The following is a 13,561-nucleotide window of genomic DNA, read 5'->3' as shown; positions in this document are numbered from 1 at the left end:
CATCACTGCTCTGGGGATCCAAGGCCCTGCCTTCAGGCCCAGCCCTTCTCACCCCCAACCTGAGAGAGGATGGGCCCACCTTCTTCCTCTTTCTTAGGACCCCCTTCAACCTGCCAGTTTAACTTTTATTTTGTCTTAGTCTCAAGTCCAAAGACAGAAGAATGGTAAGGACTAGGCAATGGGAGTTAAGTGACTTGTCCAAGGTTATGCAGCTGGGAAGTGCCTGAGGTTAGATTTGAATTCAGGACCTCCAGGCTCTGGTCGTCACCCCATCCCCAAACTTACACCCATTGGATATTGTTCTTGGCCTTCTTGCGGATGAGCTGGATGCCCTCCAGCACATTGGTGATGTCATAGATGCGCCGCTTCTGCACCTCCAGCACCTCAGCCGCCCAGTTCAGATCCAGGACCCCATCCTCAGACTCGCTCAGCAGATAAATGAACTTCTTGGTGAGTAGCCCCAGAGACGTATCGTACCTCGTCTTCTCACCCGGGGACTTTGGGGCTGAAGACAAGGGATAAAAAGAGGCAGAGACCCGGCTTAGGGAATCCCAGCTCTCATTTCTTTTAAAATTTTATTAAATAGGGGGCAAACTGGATAGCTCAATGGATGGAGAGCCAGGCCTAGAGATGGGAGGTCCTGGGTTCAAATCTGGCTTCAGACACTTCCTAGCTGTATGACCCTGGGCAAGTCACTAAACCCCCATTGTCTGGCCTTTACAATCTGCTTTGGAGCTGATACACAGTACTGATTCTAAGACAGGAGGTAAAGGGAAAGAGGGGAGGGAGGGAGACTTCCCAACACTTGGGGGTGGGGGTAAGAGTGAGGTAATTCACAAGTGGAATGGGATGCCTAGGGACATGGAGGCAATCTTTTTTATTTTTATTTTTTTTTAATTAAAAAAAATTTTTTTTTAAACCCTCACCTTCCGTCTTGGAGTCAATCCTGTGTATTGGCTCCAAGGCAGAAGAGTGGTAAGGGTAGGCAATGGGGGTCAAGTGACTTGCCCAGGGTCACACAGCTGGGAAGTGTCTGAGGCCAGATTTGAACCTAGGACCTCCCGTCTCTAGGGCTGGCTCTCAATTCACTGAGCTACCCAGCTGCCCCCGGAGGCAATCTTCAAGGACAGACTGGATAATTCATTACACAAAAGATTTTTGTGGAGAAAAGGAATAAGTTAGATGAGATGGTTATTGAGGTTCCTGCTAGTTGTGAAAAATTCTTTGATTCTGAATGTGTATATTTAAAACCTCTTTTTTAGTAAAACTGAAAAGAATTCAAATCCTGCCTCCTGTACTAGCTATGTGACCTTAGGCAAGTTAACAAACCTCTCTCAGCCTCCATGTCTACTTCTGTAAAATGGGGCAGCTAGGTGGCACAGTGTCCAAAGACCTGAATTCAAATGAAGCCTGAGCAATTCACTTCACTCTGTTTGCCTCGGTTTCCCCCTCTATAAAATGGGCTGCCTCCATCCAGAGAGGACCGAGCTAGCTAAGGAAAACAGCCCCCTTTGCTTCCACCCGGGTGTCCAAAGCACTGCAGAGGGCCTGGGTCGCTCTGTCCTGGAAGGCTAATAACCCACCTGGGTTTAAAGATCTCTCCTGATGGAAGATTCCTATAAACATACAAACTATTTTGGAACCGAGAGTCATTTCAGAGGGCACACAGGACGGTGCCAGTCTGGAATGCCTCTCTTCACACTAAAAGGGGATCTAATGTTAAACTGAAGGGAGCGGTTCCAGGCGGACCCGAGACGGACACTCAGAGCTCTGGATTCGGATCTGTCGGGTTCTCATGGCCAGGAGGTTGTCAGTTTCTCTGGGATTGTGTCAGTTTCTGGAGTCACGTGGGTTGAACTGAAGAGTGGCAGCATCTGGGCTTGCCTGGAGGGCTCCAGACAGTCCCAGGGCTCCTTCCATGATAGTTCATGAAATCTCAGGGAAGGGCCTGCTGTGGGACTTGGCCTCCTTTGGAGTCAGGGAGGCCACTCAATGGCTCACCAGAAGGACGGGCCCTGGGAGTGTGCAGAATGAATGAGGAGTGTTGGATCATGGGACATTTTAAATAAACCTCCACCTTCTGTCTTAGAGTCAATCCTGTGCATCTGTTCCAAGGCAGAAAAGCAGCAAAGGTTAGGAAATGGAGGTTAAGTGACTTGCCCAGGGTCACAAAGCTAGGAAGTATATGAGGCCAGCAAATAGACTTCTTTTTAAATTATTATTTAACCCTTACCTTTCATCTTATAATCAATACTGTGTATTGGTTCCAAGGCAGAAGAGCAGTAAGGGCTAGGCAAAGGGGGTTAAGTGACTTGCCCAGGGTCACACAGCTAGCAAGTGTTTGAGGCCAGCAAACATATATATACATATATACATATACATATATACATATATATATAATAGTTACCTTCATTAATACCGTGTACTAGTTTCAAGGCAGAAGCATGGTAGGGATTAGGCACTAAGGATTAGGTGACTTGCCCAGGGTCACCCAGCTAGGAAGTGTCTGAGGCTAGATTTGAACCCAGGACCTCCCATCTCTAGACCTGGCTCTCAATCTCAATCCAGTAAGCATCTAGCTGCCTCCAAATGGGACATTTTTATTTATTTATTTTTCTTTTCCAAATGAGACTTTTTTTTTTATAAAACCCTTACCTTCCGTCTTGGAGTCAATACTGTGTATTGGCTCCAAGGCAGAAGAGTGGTAAGGGCTAGGCAATGGGGGTCAAGTGACTTGCCCAGGGTCACACAGCTAGGAAGTGGCTGAGGCCGGATTTGAACCTAGGACCTCCCGTCTCTAGGCCTGGTTCTCATTCCACTGAGCTACCCAGCTGCCCCCGAGACATTTTTAAAGAAAGAGAAGCAGGCAGGAGCTCCGAATCATTTACTAGAGCTTCAACAGGCCAGGGATCGGCAACTTCCTCAGTACACCTTCCTCACCTGTACCCTGGGAAGAAGACGGTACAGATGTGGAGGTACCTATTTTTCCAAAGAAGAAATTGAGGCCAAGAGAAGTGATTTGTCTATGGCCAACAGAGCTAGGAAGGATCAGAATCCAGGTCTTCCTGAGTCCACAATCAGTAGTCAAGGTTCTCTCTGCACCTGAGCTAATAATGCTCTTTGAGGCGTGCAGTGGTCAGAGAAAATTACATCCTGGTGTCCTACATAATGATCCCTGCCTTCACTTGGTGCTCAAAGAAAAGGCACTGTGGGCCTCACTCCAAAAGCCTCTCCTGGCCTAACAGGAATTGCCAGAATTTTAAGGCATTATGGTCACCTCAGAACACCAGGAATGTCTAAGGAAATGAGTTTTAAGATCCCCCAACACTGACTCCTTGTATTCTAAGGGACCCCCAGACCTGACATTCTGGGTTCTAAGGTCCTTCCCAGATCTGACATTCTAGGCTCTAAAGATCCCCCCAGATCTGACATTCTAGGCTCTAAGGATTCCCCCCCCCAGATCTGACATTCTAGGCTCTAAGGATCCCCCCCAGATCTGACATTCTAGGCTCTAAGGATTCCCCCCCCCAGATCTGACATTCTAGGCTCTAAGGATCCCCCCCAGATCTGACATTCTAGGCTCTAAGAATCCCCCCCCATCTGACATTCTAGGCTCTAAGGACCCCCCCAGATCTGACATTCTAGGCTCTAAGAATCCCCCCCCCAGATTTGACATTCTAGGCTCTAAGGATCCCCCCAAGATCTGACATTCTAGGCTCTAAGAATCCCCCCCTCAGATCTGACATTCTTGGCTCTAAGAATCCCTCCCCCAGATTTGACATTCTAGGCTCTAAGGATCCCTCCAAGATCTGACATTCTAGGCTCTAAGGATCCCCCAAATATGACATTCTAGGCTCTAAGGATCCCCCCAAGATCTGACGTTCTGGGCTCTAAGGATCCCCCCAGATCTGACATTCTAGGCTCTAAGGATCCCCCCAGATCTAACATTCTGGGCTCTAAGGATCCCCCCAAGATCTGACATTCTAGGCTCTAAGGATCCCCCCAGATCTGATGTTCTAGGCTCTAAGGATCCCCCCGCTCTGATATTCTAGGCTCTAAGGACCCCCTCCCCCCAGATCTGACGTTCTAGGCTCTAAGGACCCCCCACTCTGATATTCTAGGCTCTAAGGACCCCCTCCCCCCCCCAATCTGACATTCTAGGCTCTAAGGATCCCCCCATCTGACATTCTGGGCTCTAGGGTACCCCCCCTCAGTCCTGACATTCTGGGCTCTTATTCCCCTCCTAGACTTGACATTCTGATTTAAGGACCCCCCCCTTTACATTCCAAGTTCTCTGCTTTGCCTCCCCAGCCAAACTGTGACCCCAAGGGCAGAGACTCGTGGTCTTTCCCTCTTTGCTCTCTAATGCCCAGAAATGAACCAGGTCCAAAGCAGAGATCCAGGGACGATGGGCCCGTGCCCAGACTGTGCTTTAAAGCTTCAGCCGGCCTCCAGCCCTCAGTCCTCAGCTCTCCTGCTCCCCTGAGCACTCACTCTTGGGGCTGGGGAGACCTTCTCCGCCACCGCACTTCCCCTTGGGTGTCCGGAACTCGGAGAGTCCTTGTCGGCCCATTCCCTCCAGATCCAATTTCCTCTTGCTTGCCTTGAAACCCTAGAAAACAAAGGAAGGGAATCGATGTAAAAGGGAAAAAAGAGGTTGGTCAATTCCTCCCCCTCCCTCGTCAGTGCCTCAGTTTTCCTGTCTGTGCCAGAGAAGCAAGCTGCCCCCCATGTCTGGCAGGGAACTTCTGGGACCTCCCTGCCAAGGTAGGCCTCGACCAAACGGACCAGAATCCCCAGAAGGGGCCCAGAGCTGGCCAGGGATCCCCCCTAATGTGCCCCCAGCTTCATGGGAGAGAAGCCTGGGGGGAAAGGACCCCAACACAGGGAGTGGGAGCGTGAGGGGGGCAAAAGGCTTTCAGAACAACCACAGAACCATCCTACAACGTTGAAACCAAATTAATGTCTGGATTATCCCTTTGAAATCTTCTCTTCATTTATACAGAGAAATGGAAAATCCAGAGCAGGCAAAGTGACTGGTCCAAGGTCATGCAGCAGTGTTGGGGCTGAGGTTGGACAATCCCCCCCCCCTTTTCTTTTGAATCCTGTTACTGCCACTTCCTTCCTTTCCCAGGGTGCCCTGGCCCAGGCTAGGGGGAGGGGCACAGGGGTCTGGGCCAGGTTCTATCTCCAGGGCCCAGCAGGGCGGGCCGGGCTGAGCCTCCCAGCTGGACCTTATCTGGGGAGACTGTGTGTCCCCCTCCAAGTTTGGCAGGGCTTCCTGGCGTGGTGCCACCGGCCCAAAGCCCAGGCCTCCACCCAGAGCTTCTGGGCCAACCTCAGAGAGGGCTCCATCCCCAGGGCCTGATGCCAAGGAATCCCCAACCTACTTCCTGTCCCCCCCTTTCCCCCTTCTCCACCCACCCCACCAAGCTCAGGGAACACCTGCTGGGGAAATCAGGAGCCCAAAACCACAGCCAGCCGCAGGGCGGGGCCTGGTGGGGAGGGAGGGGGAGGGGAAAGGATAAAAGACAAGTAATCAACAACAACACCAGCCAGGCCAGGCCCCCTGACCTCATGCTAGAAATTTAAACCTCTCCATCCCCTCCCTACAACTCTTTCAAAGACTTTTTTTTTTTAATCCTTACTTTCTGCCTTAGTAACAACTCTAAAAGGGCAAGGATTGGGCAAAGGGGTGCAAAGGGGGTTAAGTGACTTGCCCAAGGTCACACAGCTAGGAAGTGTCTGAGTCCTTCCGACTCAAGCCCTGGCTCTCTGTCCACTTAGCTGCCCCTCAGTCAGACTCTTTCAGCTACAGGACAGTCCATCAGTGAAGTCACAGGTCTAGCCCTAAATAAAACAGGCTGCATTTAGATGGCACTTGTAATGTAAGTATAATTAGCGTGATTAAGAATACACTTACATTACAATTATCATTACACACTACAAGGACTCGCCTGCCTTACAACAACTGAACAAGGGAAGAAGCACGAATATTATTATGCCCATTTTATGGATGAGGAAGCCGTGCCCAAGAGACCTCTTTCAAGGGCACAATGTTCATTGCTCCCTCTCATCCTCTCATGTTAGAAAACCACTGAGGGAGGCAGCTGGGTGGCTCAGTGGATTGAGATCCAGGCCTAGAGACGGGAGGTCCTAGGTTCAAATTTAGCCTCAGACACTTCCCAGCTGTGTGACCCTGCGCAAGTCACTTGACCCCCATTGCCTAGCCCTTACCACTCTTCTGCCTTGGAGCCAATACACAGTATTGATTCTAAGACAGAAGGTAAGGGTTTTTTTTAAAAAAAAAAAGAAAGAAAAAAAAAAGAAAACCACTGAGGGAAGCCAGGTGCCCTGCTGGGAAGGAAGGGAGCAGAGGAGGGAGGAAGGGCAGGAGGAAAGGAAGGAAAGCATCTAACTCCTTTCTAGCCACAGATAAAAAGCTCTGAATTCGAAGATACACAAGAAAGGGAGGAAGGAAGAGAGGAAAGGAGGAAGGAAGAGAGGAAGGAAGGAAGGAAGGAAGGAAGGAAGGAAGGAAGGAAGGAAGGAAGGAAGGAAGGAAGGAAGGAAGGAAGGAAGGAAGGAAGGAAGGAAGGAAGGAAGGAAGGAAGGAAGGAAGGAAGGAAGGAAGGAAGGAAGGAAGGAAGGAAGAGGGAGAATGAGAAAGAGAGAAAGAAAAAAGAAAAAGAAAGGAGGAAAAAAGAAAGAAAGAAAGAAAGAAAGAAAGAAAGAAAGAAAGAAAGAAAGAAAGAAAGAAAGAAAGAAAGAAAGAAAGAAAGAAAGAAAGAAAGAAAGAAAGAAAGAAGGCAGGAAGGAAGGAAGGCAGGAAGGAAGGAAGGAAGAGAAGAGAAATCAAGGCAGGCAGGGAGCCCTGGGGCACAAGAGAAAGGGAAGAAGTTCAAGGATAAGACTGAAAGGATAAGGTTAGGAAGCGGTTAGGGGCAAAGGCCTAAACCAAGCCCTCCCTTGGCAAAGCCCCAGCAGTACCCCTTGGGGGTAGGGACAGAAGATCTGGATTTTAACTGGGATTCTGGAACTAACAAGGCTAAGTAATTAGGGCAGAGTCTGAATTTCTGGGCCTCAGTTTTCTCATCTTCAAAATGGGAGGGGGACTGGGTCCCATTAGGAGAGCATGTGTCAGCAAGTAGAACCAGCCTTCCTGGATCTGGGATGAAGCTTGGACAAGATCAGGGTTCTTAAATTTTTTTTTAATCCCTCCCTTTCATTTTAGAATCAATACTAAGTATAGGTTTCAAGGCAGAAAAACAGCAAGGGTTAGGCAGTTGGGATCAAGTGACTTGCTCAGGGTCACATAGCTAGGAAGTGTCTGAGGTCACATTTGAACCCAGGACCTCCCACCTCTGACTTTCTATCCACTGAGCCACCCTCTTGCTCTCAAGGCTCTTAATCTTTTTCGGGGAGTCATAGACCCCTAAGACTAGTGAAGCCAACAAAAACTATTCTATGCAGTATGTTTTTTAATGAATATACAAAAAACTCACAGGATTAAAAAGGAAACAAATTATATCAAAATGCAGTCATTAAAATACATCTTAAAAACACTGGCTTAAAAACTTAAAAACACAAACACTGGCTGCACCTTTTAAAACCGATTCCTGAGCCCCAGGAAACGACATCTCAAACTAGTGACCGTTCTCTTCGAAGGTCTAGCAAATTTAGCTTTTCTAAAATTCCAGACTCTCTCTCCTCCTTTCCCACTGATTTGTTTATTGGTCACATCAAAATTCTCAGTTCTCTCCCTCCCTGAACCAGAGAAGACATTGGACTTATAAATATAAAAAATGTAAATATAATATAATGTAACATAATATATATATAAGCTGACTTTCATGTTTCTGTTTATCGGTTCTTTTTCTGTAGACATTCACGAGTTATTCTTCCAACAGTTCTGTAGCTGGACATAATATTCTCATGATTCTACTTGTTTCGCTTTTCATAAATTCATGTCGGTATTTCCATGTTTTTAAAATAATTTGATCTGCTCATCATTTTCTTTTTCAAGAAACTCTTGGGGGCAGCCGGGTGGCTCAGTAGATTGAGAGCCAGGTCTAGAGATGGGAGGTCCTGGGTTCAAATCTGCCTTCAGATGCTTCCTAGCTGGGTGCCCCTGGGAGAGTCACTTGACCCCCTTTGGATAGTCCTTGTGCTTTTTTTGGTCTTAGAATGGATACTAACACAGAAAGGAAGGGGTAACAAACAAGGAAGCAGAAACTAACCAGGTGCAGAAATGGACAATCTCGTCCATACCACCCCTAATTGCCCATCCTCCACCCCACCCCCACCCAAACCTCAGTCAAATCCAGCTGCCAGGCCAGGCCCAGCCCCCAGCAGCTGCCGCAGTTCCCGGGATATGGGCTCTGGGAGGCCCCCTGAGGGCTTTCACAACCCCAGCTGATAAAAGAGGGCCGGCCATTTGCATGACAGAAGGGTTTCTGATTTACAAAAAGGTTCAAAGACAGTTAAAGGAGCCTCCAGAGCAGAGAAGCCGAAAGCCCGAGTCCCGGGGTCAGGCTCAATTGGAGTTAGAGCCCAAGTTAGATCCCCGGCGGAGGCTGGAAGCAACTCAAACTTGAAACCCCTCTACAAGGTGCCTAGGACCGCCCAAGTCACAGGTGGAGGAAACCAGAGCTCAGGGAGGGGACGCGGTTTCCCCAGAGTCCCCCACTCGGGTGGCAAATGGAGGAGTCAGGTTTTTGGTCTCGGGTGCCCCATCTCCAAAGCCGAGGCTGTTTTCACCAAATTCTACCGGGCAGACACTCTCTGGGGCCTTCGGGCATCTCTGACTCTTCCACCCTATAAAAACCCTTACCTTCTTTCTTTCTCTCCTTCCTCCCTTCTTTCCTCCCTCTGTCCCTCTTTTCTTTCTTTCCTCCCTTTATCTCCCTCCCTCCTTTCTTTCCTTCCTCTCTCCATTTTTCCTCCTTCACATCTTTCTTCCCTCCCTCCATCCCTTTTCTATCCTCCCTTCCTTTTTTCTTTCCTTCCTCTCCTCTTTCTTTCTTCCCTCCCTCCTCTCTTTCCTCCCTCCTTTCTTTACTCTTTCACTTCTTTCTTTCTTCCCTCCCTCCTTTCCTTCCTTTTCTTCCTCCCTCCCTCCTTCCTTCTTAGAGCTGTTGTCATGAAAATTAAGGGAGCAATGTGGAATTATGACCTATCTTCTGTCATAGAAGACTAAAGACCAGTAAAGGCTTAGTGACTTGTCCATGGTCAAACAGTTAGGAAGTCTCTGAGCTCATATTTGAACCCTGGATACAGCTAAGGGGGGGGGGGGAGAGACAGATAGACAGATAGACAGACAGACAGAGAGACAGAGAGAGAGAGACAGAGAGACAGAGAGAGAGAGAGAGAGAGAGAGAGAGAGAGAGAGAGAGAGAGAGAGAGAGAGAGAGAGAGAGGCTGAGCGAGAGATTGAGAGAGAGAAAGAGAGACAGAGAGGGAGAGACAGAGAGAGAGAGACAGAGAGAGAGAGACAGAGAGACAGAGAGAGAGAGAGAGAGAGAGAGAAGAGAGAGAGAGAGAGAGAGAGAGGGAGAGAGAGAGAGAGAGAGAGCCCATGGTGGGTCTCAAGGAAATCAGAGGGAAAGAGAAGAACGTCTACGTTCTCTAACATTTAGAGAGGCTCTCTTTGTGATAGCAAAGACCTAGAAACCAAAGGGATGCCCATCTGCTGGGGAATGGCTGAACAAGTTGTAGGCTGTGATTGTGATGGCATCCCTAAGAAACAAGGAGCAGGTTAATGAATGAATTAATATTTTAAACCCTCATCTTCTGTCTTAGATTCAATACTTCTATTGATTTCCAAGGCTAAAGAGTGGCCAGGGCTAGGCAATGGGGGTTAGGGGATGAGCAGGTTCATTTAAAAAACAAACAAACAAACAAAAAAACTCAGAAAGACTTGGGGGCAGCAAGAGGGCTCAGGGGATGGAGAGCCAGACCTAGAGACAGGAGGTCCTGGGTTCAAATTTGGCCTCAGACACTTCCTAGCTGTGTGACCCTGGGCAAGTCACTTAACCCCCATTGCTTAGCCCTGACCACTCTTCTGCCTTGGAACCAATACACAGTGTTAACTCTAATATGGAAGGTGAGAGTTTTTAATAACAAACAAAATAACCCAGTAAGACGCACATGAAATTATGAAAAGAAAATGAGAAGAACCAAGAAAACATCCGCTCCAGGGCTAATGTTTGAAGAATAACTTGTGAGTGTCTACCTCCAGAGAAACTCGAAAGACTATTATTTCACTAAACACACGCGTATGGTTCAAAGGAAGCCTAGTGCTCTAGTTCACGGAAGGGAAGGAGAGACTCCTGGGAATTTTAATGTAATCAACAAACAAGTAAATTAATAAGTCTTAAAACAGAAGACTAAGAGACAGTATATAGAATCCTTGCTGGCCCTGTATGTAAGACGTTGGAGCTGGCCTCTGAGCAAGGAATACTTGGGTTCAAAGTCTTAACAGTGGCACATCCTGGCAGTGGGGCCCAGGACAAATCTTTAACCATTTGGTATTCCAGGCAACCTTCTAAGACTAAATGGGAGGGGCAGCTAAGTGGGTAGAGAGAGCCAGGCCCTAGAGAGGGGGAGGTCCTGAGTTCAAATCTAGCCTCAGACACTTCCTAGCTGAGTGACCCTGGGCAAGTCCCTTAACCCCCATTGTCTAACCCTTACCACTCTTCTGCTTTGGAACCAATAGACAGTCATTCTAATTAATTAATTACTAAGTCTAAGATAGAAAGTAAGGGTTAAAAGGGGGCCACATTGGAGAGAAGATGCGGGTGTTGTATTGGGAGACACCAGTTCCCTCCAGTGAAATCCTGTTGTCTCACCTGGGTCTCTTAGTGCCCCAACAGTGTTTGCCCAGTGCTTGTGTCTCAGTTACTCTCCTTTAAATCCTCCCCTCTTGGGGTGGCCTTGGGCGCTCCAAGGCCAGGCTCTGCCAGGCTCTAGGAAGCTGCTGGGAGATCTCTGCCCAGCTCAGAGCCAAGAGCACACTTCTGCCTCTTAAGGATTCTTTAAACAAACAACTGGGGGAAGCCCAAGTGGATCATTCCACTGTTCCACTAGAACCAGCTCTGCCCAAAGGATGTCTTCGGGGCTGCTGGGTAGCTCTCAGTGGCTCTATTGCCAGGCCCAGGGATGGAAGGTTCTGGGTTCAAATGCGGCCCTGGGCAAGTCACTGAACCCCCCTTGTCTGGCCCTGACCACTCTTCTGCCTTGGAACCAATACACAGTATTGAGTTTACCACAGAAGGGAAGAGTTTAAATTTTTTTTTTTAAATCAGGTACTGCCTAGCTGTGTGACCCTGGACAAGTCACTTAACCTCGATTGCCTATTGCTTATTGCTGCTTTTCTGCCTTGGAACCAATACCCAATATTGATTCTAAGACCAAAGGTCACGATTTTTTTTTTTTAAGCAGAGGGTCCACCGGCAAAAATTCAGCTCAGGAGGCACTAAAATCAAGGTACACCGGCTGGTTTGTTTTGGAAAAACTCCAGGTCACACCCTTCTAAAACAAGGAAGCTGGGGTGGGGGGAGGGAGGGGTGAAGAGTTGGGCCGGGGCCTGGGATGCCACCAGGAGCCGGTTGTCATGGGGTTTTGGGGGGGCAGCTATCCTTTCCCTCTGCCCCGTCTCGTCTCTGTCACGCCTGGGTGCTTGCGTGTTAGGAGTCGGCAGCTTCTCCTGCCAGCCCACTGCCGAGAGCCACACAGAATGAGAAAACTGAGGGCCGAGGCGAGATGCAGCCCGGCGCCTCACTCGGGAGGGGCCCGCAGAAATCACTAAAGCCCAGGAGCTCGGAGGGGGAAGGAAAATCCAGTCCTAGAGACCTTAAGCGGGCCAGGCCACCCGGGGAACGCAGAAATCTCGGCCCGAAGCGCTTCGGAGGGCGAGAATGCAAAGTGCACGCCGTCCAAGGACCGCTAGGCTTCAGCCGCTTACGGCTAAGGTCAAGCCTCCGCCCCCTCGCAGCCTCAGTTTCTACTTCTGCACAGGGGTGAATGCAACAGGAGTTAGCACCATAGGACGCTCGGAAAGCTAGACTCTGACCTGCACACAGGGCTACGTTTCCTGGGCTTGGCAAACAACGGGTTCGGCTAAATCCTAGTATCCAGGGACCTCCCCGGGGTCCCCCCTCCATACACAGACTGAGACTGGACCCTGTGGAATTCCAGAAAGCCTGGGAGCTCAGAGCCGCCGGAGGTCCGGCGTTTTCCCCGCAGGAGGGAGGAGGAGAAGCCACGGAATAAAGAGAAGAGAGGGAAGAATGAGGTAGGGGATCCCGGGTATTACCGGCAGCCGGCCGGCGGAAGCACGGCTGGCGCGGATCTCTGGACCCTGCGGGGTGGCGTCCAGGCAGCTGCCCGGGGCCGCGGGAGCGACGGCGGCCACCATCGGGGGGTACAGCGGCGTGAAGTGGCTGGCCGGGACCGGGCCCCCCTGCGGGCTGCGCACATCGGGTGTCCACACGGGGCTCACCACCGGCAGGGCCTTCTTGATCTGCAGCGGTTGAGGAGGCTTCTGCGGTGCCGCCGGGGCAGAGCCCCCCGGGGCCGGGGAGACCCCCTTGGGGATCCTCAACATTGGGTCGGGGGCGATGATCTGGAGCCTTTGGGGACGGAGGAGGAGAGCGCTAGGCTGGGGCCAGGAAGCCCGGCAGGGGCTAGGAGGAGATGGGCATGGCCGGCCTGGGTCCGAGCAGGTTAGGCAGCGGCAAGCCGCAGGAGGGCGGGGTGGGTAGGAGGGGCCCGAACCGCCTCCTCCAGGCAGCCCGGCAGGGAAACCTTTGCCTGGCTTCAGGTCCCGAAAGGCCTGGGGCAGGAGCGGGGGGTGGGATGGGGGTGGGGGCCCAGCCGGGTGCCTGGGGGCTGCGGGGCTCCCTAGCCAGGGTGGGCCCGGATTGGTCCTCAATAGCGCTCCACTTGCCCCAATTCTCCCATTCCTCTCTTCCCTTCTCTCTTGGTCTGGGTCTCTTTTTTCCTCCTTTTTTTTTTTTAGCGCCAAACTGCGTGCCGCGAAATTCAGATCTCCCGCGGAAAACAACGCCTTCCTATTGGTCGGCGCAACATACACAGGCTCCGCCCTCCGGAAAGGATACATTCTGCAGCGAGTCAATTGCAACAGTGGGCTCTTCCCTTAAAGGGGCCGTGCCTGTTGTCGCCTAGGTAGCGAGCGAGTGCTTCTCCTTCGTTCCGGGCAGGATTTGTAGCTCTTAGAAACACGTAGACCAATCGTTTGGGGACTTTTAGTTCCCAAGGAAATGACGGAGGAGACTAGGGTGAGGCATGATGGAGCCCCGGCATGATGTGGGAGGGGGAAGGCATCTCTGCCCTCCTTCGCCCGGGGTCACCGGTGCAACAGTTGCCTTCTCTTCCCTCCCATTTTTTTAAATGACTTTATGCAGAGACGAAATGCTTTGAAGGTATTCAAAGGAGTATTATTATGTACAATTTGCTTTTTTTTTTGCTTGTTTTCTTTTTGTATCCCCAGTGCCTGGCACAGGTCAAAGCAAAATAAATAAATAATAAGAGCTGAATT

General features: G+C 50.2%; 1 protein-coding gene across 1 annotated transcript in view; it reads right to left on the bottom strand.

The window, feature by feature from the left end:
• The window catches only part of E2F2 (E2F transcription factor 2), a 24,767-nt gene extending 11,441 nt beyond the window's left edge, over positions 1-13,326 (bottom strand). Inside the window, exons 1-3 of the mRNA XM_056826176.1 lie at positions 12,317-13,326; positions 4,495-4,603; positions 286-505 (exon numbers count right to left, since the gene is read on the bottom strand). Coding sequence (XP_056682154.1) covers positions 286-505; positions 4,495-4,603; positions 12,317-13,123 — 1,136 coding nt within the window. The 5' untranslated portion in view covers positions 13,124-13,326. The remainder of the gene's footprint in view (positions 1-285; positions 506-4,494; positions 4,604-12,316) is intronic.
• Between the last annotated feature and the right edge of the window lie 235 nt (positions 13,327-13,561).

Source organism: Monodelphis domestica, chromosome 4 (genome assembly GCF_027887165.1).
Source record: "Monodelphis domestica isolate mMonDom1 chromosome 4, mMonDom1.pri, whole genome shotgun sequence".
Classification (NCBI taxonomy): Eukaryota; Metazoa; Chordata; class Mammalia; order Didelphimorphia; family Didelphidae; genus Monodelphis; species Monodelphis domestica.
Note: the sequence above shows the minus strand (reverse complement) of the source record. Positions and strands in the feature narration are given on the sequence as shown.